Source organism: Staurois parvus, unplaced genomic scaffold (assembly GCF_062004578.1).
Source record: "Staurois parvus isolate SC_StPar_1 unplaced genomic scaffold, SC_StPar_1.0 ptg003438l, whole genome shotgun sequence".
In the NCBI taxonomy this organism is placed as follows: domain Eukaryota; kingdom Metazoa; phylum Chordata; class Amphibia; order Anura; family Ranidae; genus Staurois; species Staurois parvus.
Window position 1 is genome coordinate 1 of NW_028321234.1, and position 25,000 is coordinate 25,000.

The 25,000-nt window shown below is 46.7% G+C and overlaps 1 protein-coding gene across 1 annotated transcript in view; it reads right to left on the reverse strand.

Moving 5' to 3' along the window:
- Window positions 1-1,006: 1,006 nt before the first annotated feature.
- The window catches only part of LOC149428175 (CLIP-associating protein 1-like), a gene marked incomplete at both ends in the record, with an annotated part of 32,210 nt that continues 8,216 nt past the window's right edge, over window positions 1,007-25,000 (reverse strand). The window contains 10 exons of the mRNA XM_089667628.1: window positions 1,007-1,114; window positions 4,098-4,262; window positions 5,106-5,132; window positions 5,363-5,470; window positions 14,078-14,101; window positions 14,444-14,611; window positions 15,555-15,604; window positions 17,815-17,982; window positions 20,329-20,406; window positions 23,308-23,367. Coding sequence (XP_089523754.1) covers window positions 1,007-1,114; window positions 4,098-4,262; window positions 5,106-5,132; window positions 5,363-5,470; window positions 14,078-14,101; window positions 14,444-14,611; window positions 15,555-15,604; window positions 17,815-17,982; window positions 20,329-20,406; window positions 23,308-23,367 — 956 coding nt within the window. The remainder of the gene's footprint in view (window positions 1,115-4,097; window positions 4,263-5,105; window positions 5,133-5,362; window positions 5,471-14,077; window positions 14,102-14,443; window positions 14,612-15,554; window positions 15,605-17,814; window positions 17,983-20,328; window positions 20,407-23,307; window positions 23,368-25,000) is intronic.

Genomic DNA, 25,000 nt, shown 5'->3' on the forward strand with positions numbered 1-25,000 from the left:
GATGTTTGGGAGAACAGTAAGGGATGAGGATTTGGGGGGAGGGTTGTTTGGGAGAACAGTAAGGGATGAGGATTTGGGGGGAGGGTTGTTTGGGAGAATAGTAAGGGATGAGGATTTGGGGGGAGGGTTGTTTGGGAGAACAGTAAGGGATGAGGATTTGGGGGGAGGGTTGTTTGGGAGAACAGTAAGGGATGAGGATTTGGGGGGAGGGTTGTTTGGGAGAATAGTAAGGGATGAGGATTTGGGGGGGGGGGTTGTTTGGGAGAATAGTAAGGGATGAGGATTTGGGGGGAGGGTTGTTTGGGAGAACAGTAAGGGATGAGGATTTGGGGGGAAGGGTTGTTTGGGAGAATAGTAAGGGATGAGGATTTGGGGGGAGGGTTGTTTGGGAGAACAGTAAGGGATGAGGATTTGGGGGAAGGGTTGTTTGGGAGAACAGTAAGGGATGAGGATTTGGGGGGAGGGTTGTTTGGGAGAATAGTAAGGGATGAGGATTTGGGGGGAGGGTTGTTTAGAACAGTAAGGGATGAGGATTTGGGGAGAGGGTTGTTTGGGAGAATGGTAAGGGATGAGGATTTGGGGGGAGGATTGTTTTGGAGAATAGTAAGAAATGAGGATTTGGGGGGAGGGTTGTTTGGGAGAACAGTAAGGGACGAGGATTTGGGGAGAGGGTTGTTTGGAAGAATAGTAAGGGATGAGGATTTGGGGGGGGGGGGTTGTTTGGAAGAATAGTAAGGGATGAGGATTTGGGGGGGGGGGGGTTGGTTGGAAGAACAGTAAGGGATGAGGATTTGGGGGGGAGGGTTGTTTGGGAGAACAGTAAGGGATGAGGATTTGGGGGGAGGGTTGTTTGGGAGAACAGTAAGGGATGAGGATTTGGGGGGAGGGTTGTTTGGGAGAACAGTAAGGGATGAGGATTTGGGGGGAGGGTTGTTTGGGAGAATAGTAAGCGATGAGGATTTGGGGGGGGGGGGGGGGGGAGGATTCGCAGTCTGGCAGTACTCACCGAGAGGTGCAAAGCCCCTGGCGGGACTTGTGTCACGGCTGCTCTCACGGCTGGTGTCGCGGCTGCACCCCTGACTCATGCTGGGTCGGGGAATGCGGCTGCTCCGGGCTAGCATGCGATGTGGAAAGGCAGCACATTAATACATCGTGTATAGACAGAAAAAATAGAAATCTATAACTAAAGTGGAGGTCAAAGCTGTTAATACAGAGAATCCACTCATTGCAACACAGAAGAGACAAAGACGGCATCATTCACTTCACAATGACAGGATGGAGACCACGGCACAACACAGACATCTCAATGCTGGGAAATAGCACGGCTATGCTGTTATATACAGGAGGGAAAGGTTAACTGGTAAGGAAAATGGGGACATTTTCATGGGATCGGATACAGAATAATGAAACAAGCAAAGCGGGCCCTGCTTCATGGCTGTTGGGAGAAATTTGGAAAGAAATGTCTGAATCCTGTGTCCAGCCATGATGAAGGAACTCGGCCTGCTGGGAGTTCATACAAAAACAGGGAGAGGCAGCAATGGCCGCTTTCCACAAAGAATGGAGGGATGAAGGGATTTTAGCTCTGCTCCCCAACCACATGTCCACCGTGTGTAGAGCCGAGCGGGCAGCTGAAATGATTACTAATAGAGTCCAGGAAACAAATCTATACGGAACTTGGTGTACACACGGCCATTGCTGCTTTCCCACTCACCGTTCTTCCGCCTGTTTTCACTTCACAGCTTTCATTTACATCCATCTTGTCGGAATTAACGTCAAATAATAAATGTTTGGATTTGTTCTGCTGCTACTACGACTTCAAATGCAAACATTTCAGAAGGTTAAAGAAGAACTCCGCTCAAGCAAAAGCAAATGGAATCAAACAACCCATATGTATTAAAAGTCCACCGCCCCCTTTTTTTTTTTTAATGGACTGTGGAAGGATTAGAACCTGCACATTTGCTCATTTCTCTCTTTGACCTTTAACACTTTCTTACACCCTCTCCGGTCTGACAGCCCGTGTATTAAGCGGAGAGCTGGCTCTGGCACAGCATCTTGGTCGCTACGGTGATGGCGGCCCGGAGTCTTTGGTTGCTGAGCTATGGCCAGCCGTGGTGCACATGCAAGGATGGAGTAGCTCCGTTTTGATTGGTTGATAGATCCAGTTGCCTAGCAACAGCGACGCAGAGCCACGCTAGCTTCTTTTCTCACATTGAGTGCATTAGGCAGATCATGGACACGGATTTACTCCACAGCCCTGCATGGATGTTCCTAAAGTACTGGCTGGTGTTACAGCAGTCTTGGGCATTTTATTTCTCTAATAATGGCATCAATTTTAATGAGTGTGGATAACGATGGCATGCTGTTTATTATGAGGTTTTGGCAGGATTTCTGACATCCTAAATGTCTTGCTTCTAATTGGTGGATGGCACTTTTTAGATCACTGTATGCACTTATCACATGCCTGACGAAGGGGTGACGTGATCATTCTTCAATAAAAACTTTGGGTGGTATTTGAAGATCCATGGTGTGCTGGCAGATAGAACCTGTGTCACATTTTTATTTGTTTGGGTTACTTTTGGGGAGTTTCACTCTCTCTAGTTTCTCGGTGGACATTCCCCAGAAAAGGAATTGAAGGGAAATCTTCCAATGGAGACACCTGTTCCACAGACATCCAAGAGAGGGATTTCCCTCACTTTGGAGAGATTTTCGCTCACTTTCTGCAAATGAAATCAAGGAAATCTCCCCACTGGGTCATCAACAGCAAAATAACATATTTCTTTGTCAGTCACTAGTTTAACCAAACTTTAGATGTACTTTAAAGAGGTTGCCTCTTTAAAGTTTTCCGGCTCCTTCCTGCCTTTTGCACGATCCTATTGGCCAGAGAGGCAGCCCATCTTAGTGACAGGTCAGAAGGAATGTGAGGGAAGTGAGACTTAGCGGCATGCTCCCGTACTACCTGAAACTGTTGGAGCTTTGCCCATCAAGAAGCTTTGGACTCATCCTTATTTGCAGGCTTTGTGTAGCTGCTCCACTTAAGTGCATCTGCTAAGTATGAGGAAGTCTAAGGACGCAGCACTCCCATCAGTCAGGATAGTAACAGAAGAAAGAAAAGGCCTCAGCCTTGACCCCTCTTTGGCCCCGTCCCCAAGGCGTAATCGTAGCGGTCGACTGATTGGAACGTGAAGTTCTTATACTTCTTAACCACTTGCTGTCCGGTCGCTGTATATAAACGGCTGGACGGTGGCAGTGCAGGGTCGGGTTGCCATTCATAAACGGCGCCCGCCATTTTGGACTGGGAGTGCGCAGCACCGCGATCTGGTGCCCGCTGTGCCCTCCGGACACAGTGGAACACCGATCGTTGTACGGGACCTCTGTGCGAGGTCCCAATCATGTGATCACTGATTGGCCAATGAGTGATCACATGCAGAGTAGTAAACAAAATGTCACTTCTGACATCATTGCTTACTACGTGTGAAATCTGTCAATGATCACAGAGGTCACATGGTTCAAGGCTTCTCACAACAGCCTTATACCATGTGACAAGCTGTGACCAATCACAGCTCACACAGTAGTTCTCAATGGCTGCAAGAATGCAGCCAGAGAGAAGGATAAATGATTGCTTTTACAGCCTTTATGGGTGTAAAAGCAATCAGTGTAAAAAAAACAAAAAAAAAAAAAAAAATCTTCATCACCCCCCACAAGCAGTACAGTGTCACCAGGTTTCTGGGCTGTGATTGAACACAATCGATCATCAGGTTCCAACTGTTCACTGGGTGTGACTTGTTGAGCGACCCCTGCTGTGTACAATCACGCACGTGCAATAAACCACTAAACCAGGCAGCGACGTGCCAGTACCTCACTTTGCCTACACGGGCTGCCTGTCAGGAAGTGGTAAAAGTGGTTATTTGTAGATGCAAACCAGTTCTTAGCGGAGTTCTTCTTTAGGATTTGCTGCCTTCTAGCATAGATCCACCACGAACCACACACAGACAAATGCTGGAGTAAGTACCATAGGGTCACAGTCAGTTTTTACATATGGATACCATGGATAATGTTGGCGACATGGAAGGAACATTTCTAGGATGTATTATTCTTACCCAGTCCTAGCCTGCTTGGGCTGGTCTCTCGGCTGCAGCCCTGACTACGGGGAATCTTGCTTCTCTTGTCGGTGGACGGGACCTGCGGGACTCTCTGGGCGCTGGTAGCCAGGCCACTGTACCCACTTCCTAGCAACTTCCCAGGAGAGCTGGATCTGCTGCCAGCTAAAAACACAAGAAAGCAGATATGAATAATAGAAGATCTGAGATTCCAATTCCACAGTTATGGGCAATGTGTATAATGGATGGAAACAACAAACAATCAGCATGCAGTGCACCCCGACACCAGAACAATACCACGGAGGTGACCCTACCACAGGAGCCGAGGTGGCAACTGAACGACGGTGTAAAAGTGAGACAATGGCTTGATCTGGCCAGCTTGGCTAGAACATGCTGTCCGCTAACTCTAAGAGCGAGGACTGAGCCGTTGGTGGAGAATCCTGGCTTTCAGCCACTGGGAGCTGCACCAACCTCGTTGTCCCATGCTGTCCGCTAACTGTAAGAGCGAGGACTGAGCCGTTGGTGGAGAATCCTGGCTTTCAGCCACTGGGAGCTGCACCAACCTCGTTGTCCCATGCTGTCCGCTAACTCGAAGAGCGAGGACTGAGCCGTTGGTGGAGAATCCTGGCCTTCAGCCACTGGGAGCTGCACCAACCTCGTTGTCCCATGCTGTCCACTAACTCGAAGAGCGAGGACTGAGCCGTTGGTGGAGAATCCTGGCCTTCAGCCACTGGGAGCTGCACCAACCTCGTTGTCCCATGCTGTCCGCTAACTCGAAGAGCGAGGACTGAGCCGTTGGTGGAGAATCCTGGCCTTCAGACACTGGGAGCTCCACCAACCTCGTTGTCCCAATTTATGAGAACTTGGCATTGTAGAAATAAAGAAGACGCTACAGAGACGTGCCGGGGGGGCAGCTGCCGTCACCAAGTAGAGGTGCACTGTATGCTTTGTAGTGAGAACACCAGACAGGAAACAGGGGATGTGCGAGGAAAGAGATCAGATTCTTACCGCTGGCCGGATTCGCTGATCTGGATCCTTTGTATGGAAGCAGACAGAGGACAGTGAAGACGGATTTAGAGAAAAAGCACCAGGTCACATCTACAATCACGCTAAACACAAGCACACTGTTCGAACATTTAAAGGAACAGACTAGACAGGGATCACCATCCAATCCGCATTACCCATAATTCCTTTAACACAGCCCCTCCCCCTACCACCCCCACACACTGGAACAAGTGCTTTGCCTTCAGTTTTGTTCCACTTACGCTGGGACTGGGATACAATTTTGGCTCTGCTACGACCGCGGGTATCTGCTTGGACCGACGTGGCGCTGCTGGTACTTCCAGAACTCTGTCTCCTTGTGCGGATCCGACCTGTTCCAGAGCAGACAGAAAAGATGGTTAGCAGAGATCCCAGGAGTCACAATCTCATTAACAAGTAGGTGCCGTGTAGTGGGAGGGCAGAGCGGCAACAACAAAACGTCTGAGTGTGTGAAGACTGACAGAAAAACACAAGACGTGTATAATCCGGGACAAACACCTTCCACATGTCCTGACATAACTGCGGCATGAGAGGAGCTCAATGTAAAGGGGAACCTCGCCCACAAGGGAAAGTTCCAAGCCCTGACATAACTGCGGCATGAGAGGGGAGCTCAATTTAAAGGGGAACCTCGCCCACAAGGGAAAGTTTCAAGTCCTGACAACTGCAGCATGAGAGAGGAGCTCAATTTAAAGGGGAACCTCGCCCACAAGGGAAAGTTCCAAGTCCTGGCATAACTGCGACATAAGAGAGGAGCTCAATTTAAAGGGGAACCTCGCCCACAAGGGAAAGTTCCAAGTCCTGGCATAACTGTGACATAAGAGAGGAGCTCAATTTAAAGGGGAACCTCGCCCACAAGGGAAAGATCCAAGTCCTGACATAACTGCGGCATGAGAGGGGAGCTCAATTTAACGGGGAACCTCACCCACAAGGGAAAGTTCCAAGTCCTGACATAACTGCGGCATGAGAGAGGAGCTCAATTTAAAGGGGAACCTCGCCCACAAGGGAAAGTTCCAAGTCCTGACATAACTGCGAAATGAGAGAGGAGCTCAATTTAAAGGGGAACCTCGCCCACGAGGGAAAGTTCCAAGCCCTGACATAACTGCGGCATGAGAGGGGAGCTCAATTTAAAGGGGAACCTCGCCCACGAGGGAAAGTTCCAAGCCCTGACATAACTGCGGCATGAGAGGGGAGCTCAATTTAAAGGGGAACCTCGCCCACAAGGGAAAGTTCCAAGTCCTGACATAACTGCGGCATGAGAGAGGAGCTCAATTTAAAGGGGAACCTCGCCCACAAGGGAAAGTTCCAAGTCCTGACATAACTGCGGCATGAGAGAGGAGCTCAATTTAAAGGGGAACCTCGCCCACAAGGGAAAGTTCCAAGTCCTGACATAACTGCGAAATGAGAGAGGAGCTCAATTTAAAGGGGAACCTCGCCCACAAGGGAAAGATCCAAGTCTTGACATAACTGCGGCATAAGAGAGGAGCTCAATTTAAAGGGGAACCTCGCCCACAAGGGAAAGTTCCAAGCTTCTTCCTCCTGCAACCCCCTACAACTTTTGTCACTTTTACGGGTACCTCGTTTTGACAGGAAGTTGTCCCCCCCCCAGCCTTCTGGGACATGTCACAGGAGGCCGCAGGACCATTCAAAGGGCTCAGTGCGGCTCATGCATGCACAGTGGAAAGGCCAAAAGGAGTCACAGCCTGGTTTCCACAGTGAACAAGCCGGCACTGTGGACTGCCCCAGGTGAGAACAGTGCTGGATTCCTGGACAGGTGAGCATCTGTTTATTAACCACTTGCCGTCCGGCCGCTGTATATAAATGTCCGGATGGTGGCAGTCCAGGGGCGGGGGTTGCAGTTCATAAACGGCGCCCGCCATTTTGGATTGCGCGCGCTCCCTGGGAGAGCGCAGCACCGTGATCCGGTGCCAGCTGTGTCCTTCGGACACTGCGGAACACCGATCGTCGTACGGGACCTCTGTGTGAATGACACTTGCGCAGTCATGCAACACTGTACCCATATGAATTATTTAGCATTTTTTTTAGACTGATCAAGCTTTTTTTTTTACTGGTATTTATTCACCACTGGGATTTTTATTTTTTTTTGCTATATAAATGAAAAAGTCCAAACATTTTGAAAAAAAGTGTTTTTCTTATAAAAGTTTGTAAAAAAAATATTCTTTCTTCATAAATCTTGGCCAAAATGTATTCAGTTATCTTTTTATTAAAAAAAAAAAATAATAACCCAAATTAGTTTATAACCAAAAATTATAATTTTTTACATTTTTTTTATATTATTATTTATGGGGTTTTTTTTACCATACTGTCACCCTAGCAGTACTGCGTCACCATGATGACACTGTACTACTTGTGGGGGGTTATAAAGATTTTTTTTTTTTTTTTACACTGATTGCTTTTACACCCATAAAGGCTGTAAAAGCAATAATGTCTCCTTCTCTCTGGCTGCATTCTTGCAGCCATTGAGAAATACTGTGTGAGCTGTTTGGTCACAGCTTGTCACATGGTACAAGGCTGTTGTGAATGGCCCTGTACCATGTGATCTCTGTGATCATTCACATATTTCACACGTAGTAAGCAATGATGTCAGAAGTGACATCTTGCTTACTATTCTGCATGTGATCACTGATTGGCTAATCAGTGATCACATGATCAAGACCTCGCACAGAGGTCCCGTCTGACGATCAGTGTTCTACTGTGTCCGGAGGACACAGAAGGCACCGGATCGCGGTGCTACGCGCTCCCAGGGAGCGCGCACAAGCAGGGGGCGGGGAGGCCGTTTATAAACAGCCACCCACCCCTGCACTGCCACCGTCCGGCCGTTTATATACATGGGCTGGATGGGAAGTGGTTAAGGCAGCTTTTCCGAGTGGCTTCTAACGGAGCAAATTTCTGAATTATCAACCCTTGTTGCTTCATTGCCTAGTAAGTCGCTGACCTGGAACAAGCACTCGGTGGGAGACTTGCGACTTTAAGGGCTGCGAACTTATTGTGTTAGTTACTTACTAAGCAGTGAAGCCAAAATGAAGTTGAAATGAATGAAATCTGTTTATCAGCCATGGGAACGCACAGCTGCCCTCCACGTGGCCTAAGCCTGTATGTCAGTGCTCGTCAACCCTCAGGGTATAGGAGGTCTCAACTCTGACAGCCCTAATACTCACCAAACAGAATGCTATCAGAGACTATTAGAGACTGCAGACATGAAACAGGGGTGGCTGGAGACTGAAGACACACTACAAGAGATGGTCAGTGTCTAGGGCACAGGTGTCAAACACAAGGCCCGCCGGCCGAATCCGGCCCTCCAGGCCATTTCATGTGGCCTGTGCACCTCCTGTAGGTACCCCCTTGTCTCCGCCCCCACCTGGTCTCCGCCCCCACCTGGTCTTAGCAGTCGGCAGCAGAGAGGAGAATAGAACTCCTCCGCCAAATCCTGCACCTCTCAGTGCAGCTGCAGCACCCCCTCATCTTTGCCTCCCCTGGTCTCAGCATTCAGCAGACTCTGGTAACTGCCTCCACTCTTCCTCTGGTCCTTCTCCAGACCCGGCACTTTCTGCTTTCCCAAAGGGGGTGCACGGTGATGTTAAGCAGGGTGTGGGATTTTTGACATCTGATGTAATGGGGGGGTGGGGTGCTCTGGACCTCTAGTCTTACAGATACAACCGGACCATAATGCTAAGGCCCGTGATGAAATGGAGTTTGACACCCGTGGTCTAGGGACTGCTGGAGATTGCTGTCATTATAGCCTCTTTACAGATGAATGCTTCCACTACTGCCCGCTGGAGTCTGCAAATGGCTGCACAACAAGTACCAAAGGACCGCAGGCCGGGCTTCAGGGCTGTATGGGTTCACGTGAAGCAGCGACAAATGGTAATAATAACCTACTACACAACAGGAACAAAAACTCTGTATGAAGCAAACAGGACAAAACTACCACAACTCCGCTACACACACCGCAGCCAATATGTGGAATATACACAGCGGATGGCCGTATATAGCATGCAGCTTATTCTAGCTACAGCTGAACTATACACAATACATGTTCCACTCTGCTACAAAACGATGACGTCTCGCCTACGACATGAACACAGAATGGAAAAAAATTGTGGCCAAACACTGTGCAACCTCTCCACGCTCCAGCGACGTCCCCCCGCTTCTTGCTCGATTCTCTGGAGAATGATGGCCGGTATGCTTTAACCTACTTCCTGTAAGCCTAGGTACCTACCCCCCCCCCCCCCACCCCAGCACATCATCATGCAGCCTAGGCTCACAATACTTACAGACAGAACCGCATCTTTACGTGAGCTCTGCTCAGCCCAGAAATGATGACCACCAAGAAAGAAGAGGAAAGACTTGCGGTATCCGGTCACAAGGGCAAAAGTCAGTATATGGGTTTTTTTTTTTGTTTTGTTTTTATTAGTTCTAAAAAAGAGATTTTAGGGGGTGAAGTGATAATTAGTGGGTGGCTGGAGTTTCCCTTTAGGCTCCTCCCTAATCTTCAAAACACAACCTAACCCAGAAATCCGACCCTTAACACAGCCCCATTTCTTACGGCCCTTTCACACTGAGCAGTTTTTGGACTGCTTTTGTGTTTGAAGAAAAAAAAAAAAAAAGCTCATGAAAAATGCTTTCCTACGTATGTCTATGAATGTCTTCACACTGGTCCATTGTGCTTCCGATGTAGTGTAAAAAATCCAGACTTCCCCATTGAAATGAATGGGAACCACAGGAAAAACGCTACAAAATCACATCAAAAACGTACCGTGCCTGTGGGAAGAGGAAGTGATGTGAATGCTTCAAAAATGCACCATGCATTGTGCGAATTATAACACAATGCACCATTAATGCATAGGCGTTTTTCATGCAGTTTTGATGTGAACCAGTGTGAAAGTGCCCTAAACATAATCCTTAAAGTGGAGTTCCACCTAAAAAAAGAAAAAAAAAAAAGAGAGAGAGAGAGCTCCACCACACAGCCTGTGATTGATAGCCTCAGCTCTGTTCGTGTGTGAAGTAGGATGTGTCCCTTCCCTCCAATCAGTTCTCAGAGCTCTCCTCAGTTTAAAGAGGAGTTCCAGCTGAAAAAAAAAAAAAATAAAAGTCAGCAGCTACAAAAACTGTAGCTGCTAACTTTTAAAATACAGCCACTTACCTGTCCCTCGGTCCAGTGGTGTCCTCACCACCACTGGTTTCCCTGGCCGTCTTCTCTCTGTGGCGCCGGCATCTTCAGTGTGGGCACCTGGTTGTGACAGCTTGCAGCTGCACAACCAGGTACCCACTGCGCATGTGCGAAAAGCACAGCGTTTTGTGAATGGCCTGTAGTCTTCTGGGACCTGTCACGTGTCCCAGAAGACTACGGAGAGGGAGAGGACGTCTTCCGCTTCCTATCGCCTAGGAAGTGGGTGCCTGTCAAATGCGGGTATTTACCCCATCCCCCCCACTCCACAAAGATGACAATCCTTAATGCGGAGCGGGGGGCAAAGCATTAAAGCAGAACTTCCCCTTTTGGGTGGAGCTCCCCTATAAGCTAAATCAAGTTTAACTGTCAACGCGACAAACTGGATAATCACCGTATCAATGCTAACAGTATCCCACATCAAATCTCTATCTCTGAACCAGGACCTTACAGTGTCTGTATCTTTTCATTTTGGGGTGAGTGCGGTTCCCTGTCTGCTGCACTTCTGATTGAAAGACAATTCCAGCTCTGGTCAAGTGACGGCGCGGTCACCGCCAGAATCAGAGAAGGGTGATGCTGCCCTATTCTATTCCGCCCAGACCACTGAGAGCTAAACTGATTGTTCTCTTACAAAAATAAATTCAGCAAAAATTAAAGTAGAATTCCTGACCTGTGTAAGAAATATGTATATTTCTATATTTGTATATGTATTCGCACGTTCCTAACCCCAGAAACCACTAAACAGCTCATCCACTCCCTCATCATATCACGACTCGACTACTGCAACTCCCTCCTCACTGGCCTGCCTCGCCGCTGGCTATCCCCGCTTCAGTCCATCCTGAATATGGCTGCCAGACTCATTCACCTTTCCAACCGCTCCATCTCCGCCACCCCCCTCTGCCAATCCCTTCACTGGCCTCCACTGAGTGTCCTCCACCCCCCTCTGCCAATCCCTCCACTGGCCTCCACTCAGTGTCCTCCACCCCCCTCTGTCAATCCCTCCACTGGCCTCCACTCAGTGTCCTCCACCCCCCTCTGCCAATCCCTCCACTCAGTGTCCTCCACCCCTCTCTGCCAATCCCTCCACTGGCCTCCACCCCCCTCTGCCAATCCCTCCACTGGCTTCCCATTGTGCAACGGATCAAATTCAAAATTCTAACACTGACGTACAAAGCTGTCCACCATACTGCCCCGAACTACATCACTGACCTAATATCCAAGTACCACCCAACACGCACACTCCGCTCCTCACAGGACCTCCTTCTCTCTAGTTCCCTGGTCTCCTCCTCCCATGCCCGCCTCCAGGACTTCTCCAGGGTGTCACCCATCCTCTGGAACTCCCTGCCCCAACCCATCAGATTATCACCTACTCTCCTCTCCTTTAGGCGCACCCTGAAAACCCATCTCTTCAGGGAAGCCTAACCCACCCCCTGCTAATTACCAACCTCCTCCACTCTTCCTACCACTCCATCCCCCACAGCTATCTCCTCCTGTGCCACCATCCCCTCCCTCCTAGATTGTAAGCTCCAAGGAGCAGGGCCCTCAATCCCCTCGTGTTTTGCATTGTATTGGTATTGTTCTGTCACATGTTCTGTCCCCCTTTGTAATGTACAGCGCTGAGCGAACTATTGGCGCTTTATAAATACTGTATAATAATAATATACTCACAGATTTTCAGGCCAGCCCAGTCATGTGATCTGGCTGCCGTGTCAGCCAGCGGTGGCTGCAGGGGAGAGGAAGGGACATAGGAGCCTATGGGTGACATCACATCTCCAGCTGTTGAGTGCTCTCTCTCTCCCCTACAGCCACCTATCCTGGAATTCTATCGCTAAAGTGAAAATATTTTTTTGGGATGGAGAAGAGGGGGATTAGAACACCTGTTAGTTTTTATTGCTGTCTGTGTCCCCATTAAGGAGATTGACCCTATTGTCCTGTTTACCATTATCACTGAAAGAAAAAGAAAATCCCAAATTTTGGGTTCTCCCCAGAAATATAATGGAGGGGAAACAATGGGGACACTAGTTCTGGTGGCCAAGGAATTCCCTTAATGTGCAGGGATTTCCTCTTACTTCCTGTTTGGCTATGGGACAGAAAGTGAAGGGAAATCTCTGAAATGGGACACGGATGGTAAAAAAAAAAAATCTAACATGGGGTTATAACTAAGGTTGTCACCTCATCCCTGTAACACTGAACACATTATTTATACACATTATGTGGCTGATTAAGACGGTAATTAAATTCACTTCGGTGGCAGCAGTCACAGACCGGCAACAAATATGTCAAATCAGAAGTACTTATAATAAATAAATAGGTGCAGCGCTACAAAGAGGGGAAATACTGGATGACACAATTAGACCGGCTAAGAATTTAGTTTGCCCATTCATAACTACTTTCTCCACCCAGCAATTCCTAAAGGGGACCTCTACAGTGTCATTTAATGCATATTTACTTTACGCATCTGGTGAGTACGTCATTTTACCACACGATTTGGAGCACTATTTGTGGATTCTACAGCTTATTTGCACCTAAACCTAAATCTGATCTACAAAGCCATTCACAACACTGCCCCTAACTACCTCACCAACCTGATTCCCAGGTATCACCCTACCAGTACCCTTCGCTCTTCACAGGACCTCCTATCTTGCTCCCTGGTCTCCTCCTCCCACGCACGACTGCAAGACTTCTCCAGGTCCTCCCCCATCCTCTGGAACTCACTACCCCAATCCATCAGACTGTCACCTTCCCTCCTCACCTTCAGGCGCTCCCTGAAAACCCACCTCTACAGGGAAGCCTACCCCACCCTCACCTAACAGCCGTTCTCCTTCATTCCTCCTACCACTCCATCCCCCCACAGCCACTTCCTCCTGTACCACTACCCCCTCCCTCCTAGATTGTAAGCTCGAAAGAGTAGGGCCCTCTAACCCCTCGTGTGCTGTTTGTAGTTGCTGTACTGTTTCATGTATTGTCCCCCCTCTATTGTACAGCGCTGAGCAAACCCTTTGGCGCTATATAAACTCGATGTAATAATAATAATAAACCTGCACAGACTGTCACTTTATGGGCATATTTATACTCATGAATACTATTGTGTCTTTGTAGCGCTGCACCTATTTATTATATGTTTCTGTTTTTGTACTGGTTACCTTTGGTGTTCCAGCTGCTTATTAGAGAGCGCTCGCTTTTTCCACTATATTTTACTGTTACTATAAATCAGAAGAACTGACTTCACTGGCTACATGCTTGTTCGGTGCGAATAACTTAGCCAGGGAAAGTGAGGCAGATAGTATTTCAGAAGGTGGTCAGCCTACATATTTCTCTTACATCGGACGTCCCTTCAGTCTGAATTTTTTAATCCTCTCTGCCGAAACTGACATCTTGCTACATAGCGGACGTACACTTTACACCAGAGCAGACGATTCACTCTTTATAATCCTGTGGTACTGGCTGCGTGATCTGAACACTGATGAGAAGTGCGACTCGCTAGGCAGAGGATTCACAGCGGGACGGAGCAGTATGAAGCAGCACTCAGCTGAACAGAAACGTTCCACGTATGATGTGGAGGTCTCCTGGGAGCCGGATGAAAGCCGCCACAGTCAGGAGAGCAGCGCGAGCTCCGGGGTGTGAATGTACAGGACACAGATGCACAATGGGAGGACGCAGGCACTGCACGGCATGCACACCACCACCAGAAAGCACAGATGGAGATCAAAACAGACAGCCCACTGGACACAGCTCTGTCACACAAACCGCTTACCATCAGACTTAGCAGAGGGACCATCTTTAGGCAAATTAAACAAAAACAGAAATAAAGGAGAGGAAACAGTGGGGAGAATTAGTGAGAAGTGAGAAATATTTAGTCATTTCCTGATGTTAGTACATGATAACCCCCAATATGCTGAAAGCTAGCCAACAGCAAAAAGTGCAGCAAGTCCTACAGAGCGCTCTATACGCGCCCAGCGCCAGCTTACGGAGCTGCTAATTGGAGGAAGGTGAAGAGATAGCAGAGGATGCACATGAAAGGGTACAGCACATCCTCTCAGATGCTGCCTTTCAGCTGGCATGCATAGTATGAAGCGCACAGCTGCATGGAGGGTGCAGAAGACTGCTCTCCTCTACTCACCTAGTGATGCGTAAGACCCGGGGGGTAAGGCAGCTGCAGAGCTGAATGGTGCAGTAGTAGTTGAACATGCCGCTTTGGACTTGGCAGTGGCTGCCGCATTTACATCAATGTCACTGCGAGAGCGCTGCAAGGAGCCGGGGGTGGCCGCAGTCTTCGGCGCTGCAGAAACTGCCAAAAATAAAAGGTAATGAGAAGCAATACCAGCAACGCAACCAAAAAACACCTTGTGCATGCCCAGGGCTAAAAATTTCAAGTCCTGAGCTACTAGCTACTCGCCACCAACACACACACACACAGAGACACCTGTACACACACAGTATATACACATACACACACAGAAACATGTACACACACGCACAAAGACACATGTACACACACACAGACACATGTCTACACACACACAGTCACGTACAGACAAACATACACACAGATACGTGTACATACACAGAAATACACACACAGAGACACCTGTACACACACAGTATATACACATACACACACAAAAACATGTACACACACGCACAAAGACACATGTACACACACACAGACACATGTCTACACACACAGTATATACACAAACACACACAGAAACGTACACACACACACAAAGACACATGTGTACACACACACACACATACAGACACATGTCTACACACACACACAAAGAAACATACACACAGGTACGTGTACATACACACGCACAGACACATGTACATACATACACAGACACATGTACGTACACACACACACAAACACACACGCACACACACACGCAGACACATGTACAGATACACACATATACATACACACAGACACACACAGCCCTATAAAAAGTTGCACTACTTCGTTCTTCACTCACAGAGCTGGGTACTGCACTCTAGGGGGAGGCAGAGAGCACAGCACATACTCCTTCCTTTGCTTTCACTGCGCTCAGCTACTGAGCAGTCTGACGGCTTCCAGTGCCACTGACAGATCCGGCCTGAGCTGCAAGCCTGCTCAGCAAGACGGCCCTGGGGGACACACTCGCCCCCACCATAATTTCCACTCGCCATTGGCAAGCGGAAATTTCAAGGCCTGCTATATAGCAATGAACAGGACAAAGTATACTGACCTCTGGATGCAGCGCTGCCAGGTGGGCTTCTTTTAGCTGACAGGGGGCGACTAAAAAAATGATAAAGACACAAATCAAAGATGAAAGATCAGAGTGAAAACATTTAAGACAGTTCTGAGAAGTTGAAATATTCATATTGTAATGTGGAAGAGATAAACACAAGTCGATAAATGTGTAAACTCCAACAGTAACCAGAAACCAGCACTCAAAAATATGAAATCCAGCATTTGCTGAGGTGCCGCCCTTGGTAGATCGGGGAACCTTGATACTAGCAGAAGAGAACAAAACGGCGCACTCTCCTCGTGCATCACCGTGATAAGAAATGTATTATAAAAATACAAATGCATACTCAAAAGCCAAAAAGGTCATGAAAACAGAGACAAGGAGTCAAAAGCTGCCAGTCACAGGCAACAATGGTCCTCGGGTGAAGTGCTAACGCATTTCGGGAGTCGAACTCCCTTCCTCAGAGCAATCTGCTCCCTAAACGTGTTAGGGCTTCACCCGAGGACCGTTGTTGCCTGTGACTGGAAGCTTTCGACTCCTTGCCTCTGTTTTCATGACCTTTTTGGCTTGTGAGTATGCATTTGTATTTTTATAGTAAATTTCTTATTATCACAGTGATGCACAAGGAGAGTGCGCCCTGTTTTGTTCTTTTCTGCTATATAAATGTGTGTATATCATGAAAAAAAAAGTCATAAGTCAGTGAGCAGCTTCTGCAGGGGAGAAGAGGGAGCACCAACAACTGATGGGACCAGTGGGTGATGTCACGGCTCCAGGAGTTCACAGTCATTGTCGAGTGCCCCCTCACACACGTGAGCCAAAGCAAATGAAAAAAAGGTAAGTACACGGATCTCACAGATTTTATACAGGCTATTCAGGATAGGTGTGTGGGGGGGGGGGGCTGGCCTGGGAAGTTTTTAGCAATAGTTATAATTAGCATTCACTAACACTTTAACGTTAGTTACTAAAAATCTTTGGGTAGGTTTCTTGTGTGCAGCACATGACAGGAATGGGAGAATAATACAAAAGCGAGAACAGAAAGCCTATTGGCTGTCAGAATCATTTGGTGGCTTTGATATTGGAAATGTGGTGCTGAATCCACATTTCCCAAACCTATGCTACATTTTTTGTTTTTATTTTTTGTAGCATGTTCAGGGAAGTTAGCTGTACATTAGAATTTGCAAAAGTACATTAAGTTTCAAGAGACCTTGTCAGCTCCACAATAAAGAAAAACAAAAAACAAATGGCAGTTTGCTGCAATAAGGGAGGTATTAATACCCACCTCTCTGGTGGACCATGCCTCTGGCACCACCTCCGTTCCAGCACTGCGTCCTCCATCAGACCCTTAACGGCTCATTTACCCCCAGTTCACACCTATGCGGCCGTGCGGGCCGCGTTCTGCACGGGCACGAGAGCCCATTCATTTGAATGGACTCCCACGCCCGTGACACGCAGGGAAAAAGTCCCTCCACTACTTTGGAAAACGCAGCCCGCACGGGAAACTCGGCTCCCAGTACGGTTGCGTTTCCCAGAGCGGGCGGTGTGCCATTAGAACTAATGGCTCCCGCCCGCGGGTCCGCAATTCTGTGCGGATCCGCAGCAGCACCACCACCCGCATAGATGGGAACCGGGAGTTACACTTGCTTTGACTTCAACACATATGAAAGCGCCTTCCACTTCAGCATGCTTTTTTTATGTGTTTTTGATGCTTCGGTGATGCTTTTTTGAAGCTTTAATGAAGCCTGGCAAATGCCCTGCGTGTGTGATTTTTGACTATTTGTTTTAAAGGAGCCCAGTAGAACACCAGCTACGTAGTAAAATACTCACAGGAGAAATAAAATCAAATGGAAAGAATGTCACAAGAGATGCAGTGTGGTCCAAGACCCCTGAAGGTGGTCTGGTGGGGGACTGTAGACCTCTGGATAGCTGATGGCTGACACGTTTCAAGGTGGTACCTCTTCCTCAGAGCAATGACATGCTTTCCATTTGATTTTATTTCTCTTGTGACTATTTTACTTTTTATCAATAAATCTCATTTAAAGGTCATGCACTAGGCCCGTGAGCCCTCTTTTTGTCTTTTCATATACAGACTGACAGAGTTTTTTTAACCTCCCTAGCGGTCTGATTATTTCAGATTTTTGGTGCTGAAAGCGGTACATTTTTTTTGCATGGAAATATGTATTTTTTTTATTGTAGGCCGAGCTAGACCATCGCAGCACAGAACACGGCGCACAATGTACGTCTGAGGCACTGCACTCACTTTAAGCTCTCCTGTGAACTGGATGAGGAGCGGTCAGATTGGGGGAGAGAGACGATGCTGTCCGAGCTCTTGAGATGTGACTGCAGGGCCTTCTGATAAGAGGACTCCAGCATGTGGTACAACTGCTCCGCTTCCCTGCTGAAGTGACTGTGGAATCCCCAATAACACCTGAAAGGAACAGAACACAGAGAGGCCAGAGGGTGAAATATCGCACGGACTCAACTTTTGTTTTTTTTAATTTAAATTTTTATTTGGTTTTTGTACAAACAAACATAAAACACATTATATCTTCATAAATACATTAATCCTATTATATTCTATTGGGCGGCACAGTGGCTTAGTGGTTAGCACTTCTGCCTTGCAGTAATTGGGTTATGGGTTCAATTCCCAACCATGGCGCCTCCTGCATGGAGTTTGCATGTTCTCCTTGCGTTACCGTGGGTTTCCTCCCACCCTCCAAAGACATGCTGGTAGGTTAATTGGCTCCTGTCTAAATTGTCATAGCTTCATCTCTGGCCACACGGGATCTCCTGCATGGTGGGGGTTGGGGAAAGACCTGGCAACCTACCCTGTAAAATAATTGCTAAGAGAATTCATAGAAAAAGTTGCTTTCAAGTGATGGACCATGCAATCGGCAAGGGTCAGATACGACTGAATGGATAGATTATATTCTATTGTTCCCTTCCCTACTCCCCCCATACAAAATCTTTTCTCTATCAATATCTTCTTTATCTTCTATATATATATATATATATATATATATATATATATATATATATATATATATATATATCTCTCTCTATATATATATATATCTATATATCTATATAGAGATATCTCTCTCTCTCTCTCTATATATATATATATATATATATATATATATATATATATATATATCTCCCCCTCTCCATATATAGATATCTCTCTCTTTTTATATATATATCTCTTTCTCTCTCTATATATATATAAATATCTTTCTCTCTCTCTCTCTCTCGCTCATATATATATATATATATATAGTAGAAAATGGACTCAACTTGTCACTAAACTTGAAATATATCAGGACTGGAACTAGAAAATTTACGGGGATAAGATCTGATTGCCTCATACATCAGGACAACATAACCCCTAGTTAGATGCTGGGATGTTAGGGGATGTACCCACCTTCACTTCATATGCCTCTCTCTCAGTTCACACCAGAACGGGCACATTCCGTGCGTGTTTCCCGTACTGCCCTTGCAATCTGCATGTGGGTACCAATTCATTAATGGCACCCAAAAATCAGGTGGCCATGCAGGGCATTTGTGAGCACCGAATTGCACGGTACAATGGTAAGCGCCAGCTTTGCTCTGCACTCCATTTCAATGACACAACTCTATCCCCTTGCTCAGAAAACTACCAACAAAGTGGAAGAGGAGATGCCAGGAGTATACCTTCCTCCCAAGAATGGGATATTTTTTTCCCCATTATATATTTTATTAAATTTTCTTTTAAGAAAAAAAAAAAAAAACCATACAAAACCATCTTAAATTTTTTTTACATCATACATATAAACATTATCCCCACATCCACCCCAACACACCCCTGTCCAATCTCATCTTACCCTCTCTTTTCCCTCCTATTAATCTAGTCAAATATAGATCTCTTTAACCCTTTGAGGACCTAGGGATGTATTTGTCCCATGTTTGTAATTGCGTGTATCATCTGATTAAGAACTTAAAACTTTTTTTTTTTGGTTTGAGTCAAAATATTACTTCTTATCAACAAACAACAAATGGATCTAGCTTTTTGCCAATTATTTCATGAAATGGCTTAGTTACAGCAACTGAAGTGTACGAACTTTAAAAACAAAAAAATTGATTCTTTTGGTGTTCCAAAAACCTTACGGTCCTCAAAGGGTTAACCATTTAAATTCTCTGGTACTATCAGGGGAACTTTAATATTTAAGTATTTTTCTGAAGTTCTAAACTCATACCATTTACTCCAAATCTTTCTAAACTTTTCCATTTCATCTTTCTCCATGTAACAAAGTACCTCCATCCTACATATTCTACTCTATCCAATCCCTCATCGCTGGTGGATCCTGGGCCTTCCAAAACCTAGGAATTAAACCTTTGCCGCACCAATCAGATGATATAATAAACTGCCAAAAATGGGATATTGTGGAAAAAAACCTGAAACCGCTGACACACCTGAATTCATTTACAAATTGCAACTCTCTGCAGGAAATATTTCAACTTTTTCAAGTGCAGATCACTGGCGTTTAGCTGCTGTCAGATACAAATGTCAGTGTAGCCTAAGTGGGGAAAGTATTTTTCCTAAATTACCGACATGCTATTTACAAGTTACATACTATTTACACTTTCCTCTGCTTTCTGTTGAAAATGTCAAAGTTTAATAAAGCCCAGCTACCGTATAACCACGCTCCTACATATAATCAGCTCACATTTCCCCCCAATCACAGCAGTAGAAGAAGCGTCTCAAAGAGATAATAGAAATAAAAGTGCCACTTACTTTCGTGCAACGATCCTCGCTTCTGAATCTGCGTCATGGATTCCTTTCTTGATGGTTTCCGCTAACACTGATATGTGCCTGGAACAGAGAGAATCAGCGTTATTCAATCTACGGCCGCTGCAGGAGAATGAGCGGAAATTTCAGCGAGCGCAGCTTCTGTCCGTCTACAGAGACAATCCCGCCTGCCAATCAACCGCTGTCTCCTTGCCATTAATTCACCCATTTAAATGAGGAGAAACTAGACGAAGCTCAGACCGCATTCCTCAGCTGCTATTCGCTGGTTGCGATAGTAACGCACAAGGTGGACAAAGCGAGCCTTATGATGGCCATCTCTCCTGCAGCTTCGCAGAACCTTGTCCTCAGACTCTCGTAGATTGTAGGGTGTCATATACATACAATGTTCTCTTAGATTATACAGTACATGTTGATAGGCGAAAAAGGGTTTTGAGCCATCTGGTAAGGTCAGCAACTTAGTTATAAACAATGATCGGGGCACTGCTGGTCAAATTGAACGTTTAGTTACATTTCTTAGGGAAAAGTTTACCCCCAGCCTTGCTGCCTGCATCCATTGGGAGGGAGAGAGCGGAGATGACCACTGCTCTTGTGCATAGCTGCGTAAAAATTGGGCTCAGGTAAATATAGGGAGGGGTGAGGGGAGATCCTGCAGCACAGGTGATTCTTTTACCTTAACGCAGAGAATACATTAAGGAAAAAAAAACTTAAGGCTTTAGAATAACTAACTCTTGCCTATGAGAGTCCACATGTTGAAGCGTATATACCGATGGTGAAACTCAAAAAATTAGAATATCGTGCAAAAGTTTATTTATTTCAGTGCAGCAACTTAAAAGGTGAAACTAATATATGAGACTCATTCCATGCAAAGCAAGATAGTTCAATGATTTGTCATCATTGTGATGAGTATGGCTTACAGCTCATGAAAACCCCAAATCCACAATCTCAGAAAATGAGAATATTGTGAAAAGGTGGAATATTCTCGGCTCAAAGTGTCCCACTCTAATCAGATAATTCAGCCATAACACCTGCAAAGGGTTCCTGAGCCTTTAATTGGTCTCTCATTCTGGTTCAGTAGGAATCACAATCATGGGAAAGACTGCTGACCTGACACCATCATTGACACCCTCCATAAGGAGGGAAAGCATCAAAAGGTAATTGCAGAAGAAGTTGGATGTTCCCAAAGTGCTGTATCAAAGCACATTAATAGAAAGTTATGTGGAAGGGAAAAGTGTGGAAGAAAAAGGTGCACAAGCAGCAGGGATGACCGCAGCCTGGAGAGGATTGTCAGGAAAAGGCCATTCAAAAGTGTTGGGGACTTTCACAAGGAGCGGACTGAGGCTGGAGTCAGTGCATCAAGAGCCACCATACACAGACGGATCCTGAACATGGGCTTCAAATGTCGTATTCCTCTTGTCAAGCTGCTCCTGAACAACAAACAATGTCAGAAGCGTTTTACCTGGGCTAAAGAAAAACAGACCTGGTCTGGTGCTCAGTGATCCAAAGTCCTCTTTTCTGATGAGACAACTTTTGCATCTCATTTGGAAACCAAGGACCCGGAGTATGGAGGAAGAATGGAGAGGACCAAGGACCCGGAGTATGGAGGAAGAATGGAGAGGCACAAGGACCCCAAGTATGAAGGAAGAATGGAGAGGACCAAGGACCCGGAGTATGGAGGAAGAATGGAGAGGCCCAAGGACCCCGAGTATGGAGGAAGAATGGAGAGGCACAAGGACCCCGAGTATGAAGGAAGAATGGAGAGGACTAAGGACCCGGAGTATGGAGGAAGAATGGAGAGGCACAAGGACCCCGAGTATGGAGGAAGAATGGAGAGGCACAAGGACCCCAAGTATGAAGGAAGAATGGAGAGGACCAAGGACCCGGAGTATGGAGGAAGAATGGAGAGGCACAAGGACCCCGAGTATGGAGGAAGAATGGAGAGGCACACACTGCAAGATGCTTGAGGTCCAGTGTGAAGTTTCCACAGTCTGTGTTGATTTGGGGAGCCATGTCATCTGCTGGTGTTGGTCCACTGTGCTTCATTAAGTCCAGGGTCAACGCAGCCGTCTACCAGGAGATTTTGGAGCACTTCATGCTTTTTTCCACAGACGAGCTTTATGGGGATGCTGACTTCATTTTCCAGCAGGACTTGGCACCTGCCCACAGTGCCAAAAGCACCAAAACCTGGTTCAATGACCGTGGGATTACTATGCTTGATTGGCCAGCAAACTCACCTGACCTGAACCCCATAGAGAATCTATGGGGCATTGCCAAGAGAAAGATGAGAGACATGAGACCGAACAATGCAGAAGAGCTGAAGGCCGCTATTGAAGCATCCTGGTCTTCCATAACACCTCAGCAGTGCCACAGGCTGATAGCTTCCATGCCAGGCCGCACTGAGGCAGTAATTGCTGCAAAAGGGGCCCAAACCAAGTACTGAGTACATATGCATGCTTCTACTTTTCAGAGGTCCGATATTGTTCTATGTACAATCCGTGTTTTATTGATTGCATGGAATATTCTCATTTTCTGAGATTGTGGATTTGGGGTTTTCATGAGCTGTAAGCCATAATCATCACAATGATGACAAATCACGGCTTGAACTATCTTGCTTTGCATTTAATGAGTCTCATATATTAGTTTCACCTTTTAAGTTGCTGCACTAAAATAAATGAACTTTTGCACGATATTCTAATTTTTCGAGTTTCACCTGTATTAAGGGGCAGGTATGCCAGGAGGGAGCTCATTCCTCCTTAAAGACGCACCCAGAAGTCTAGAAGAGCACAATGGTAGCTGAAAGCATCTCATGTGTCCCTGTGTCATATCCAGGGAGCTAAACAAAACTGGACACCACTCCAAGTCAAGTATCAGCCATAAATATACCTTCCCATGACAGAAACAGGAGCTGCTGAACTACACACGCAGGTTACCGGATTTCCATACAACGTAGAAGGGTCACACTCTCACCTTTCAAGTGAATGCGTCTGCCATTCTTGCAGGAGCAGATCCAGGAACTCATAGCAGCGCCTGCAAAGACAGACCACAGAGATAATTTGTAACATTCTGGGGAAGGAATCAGACCGGAATATGGCCTACACAGACCAGAGCGCCTGTGTCTGGTATCCACAGTCTTGAATTGTTAACTAAAAAACTAAAAACAAAAAACTAGTGCAAAAATATACAGTAAATATAAGCTTTTGGGGTCTCTGATTTAGGAATATTGAGAGATGAGTGCATTTTACTGAATGTTCAGCTATTTGAATGCATATGAAGTAAACCCTCCGCCATGTTGGGCTCCAATTAGAACCGGCCAGTGATCCGGGCAGCGGAAGAAACTGTTCATGGTGCAATCATCACTGAAAGACCATGTGAACCTTTACAGCCAGAATACACTCCCAGTTCTGCAGTGTGTGGGTTCAGCTAATGCCAGAACCGGCCTGCATACTGTACATGAGCCTCTCATACACCATCTCCAACAACGGGCACTAGAGGATGGTTTACGATCAACAATGACCCAGAGGATGCGTCCTGGAGGTGGCCATGCAAACATGCAGTTAGAGGAGAAAACAGGGTGTTCATGACCAGACAGATCACCCTATAATGTGTGATGGAACAATGGTGAGGTTTTCCTGATGTGTCTGCCCCTCCCACAATGGTGAGGTTTTCCTGATGTGTCTGCCCCTCCCACAATGGTGAGGTTTCCCTGATGTGTCTGCCCCTCCCACAATGGTGAGGTTTTCCTGATGTGTCTGCCCCTCCCACAATGGTGAGGTTTCCCTGATGTGTCTGCCCCTCCCACAATGGTGAGATTCCCCTGATGTGTCTGCCCCTCCTACAATGGTGAGATTTCCCTGATGTTTCTGCCCCTCCCACAATGGTGAGGTTTTCCTGATGTGTCTGCCCCTCCCACAATGGTGAGGTTTTCCTGGTGTGTCTGCCCCTCCCACAATGGTGAGGTTTTCCTGATGTGTCTGCCCCGCCTACAATGGTGAGATTTTCCTGATGTCTGCCCCTCCTACAATGGTGAGATTTTCCTGATGTGTCTGCCCCTCCTACAATGGTGAGATTTTCCTGATGTGTCTGCCCCTCCCAAAATGGTGAGATTTTCCTGATGTCTGCCCCTCCCACAATGGGGAGATTTTCCTGATGCCTGCCCCTCCCACAATGGTAAGATTTCCCTGCAGTAATTTGTGTCTGCCTCTCCCACAATGGTAAGATTTCCTGTAGTAAATTGTGTCTTCCCCTCCCACAATGGGGAGATTTTCCTGATGTGTCTGCCCCTCCCACAATGGGGAGATTTTCCTGATGTGTCTGCCCCTCCCACAATGGGGAGATTTTCCTGATGTGTCTGCCCCTCCCACAATGGAGAGATTTCCCTCACTTGTGTTTGCCCCTCCCACAATGGTGAGATTTTCCTGAATTGTGTCTGCCCCTCCCACAATGGGGAGATTTTCCTGAATTGTGTCTGCCCCTCCCACAATGGAGAGATTTCCCTCACTTGTGTTTGCCCCTCCCACAATGGTGAGATTTTCCTGAATTGTGTCTGCCCTTCCCACAATGGGGAGATTTTCTTGAATTGTGTCTGCCCTTCCCACAATGGGGAGATTTTTCTGAATTGTCTGCCCCTCCCACAATGGTGAGATTTTCCTGATGTGTCTGC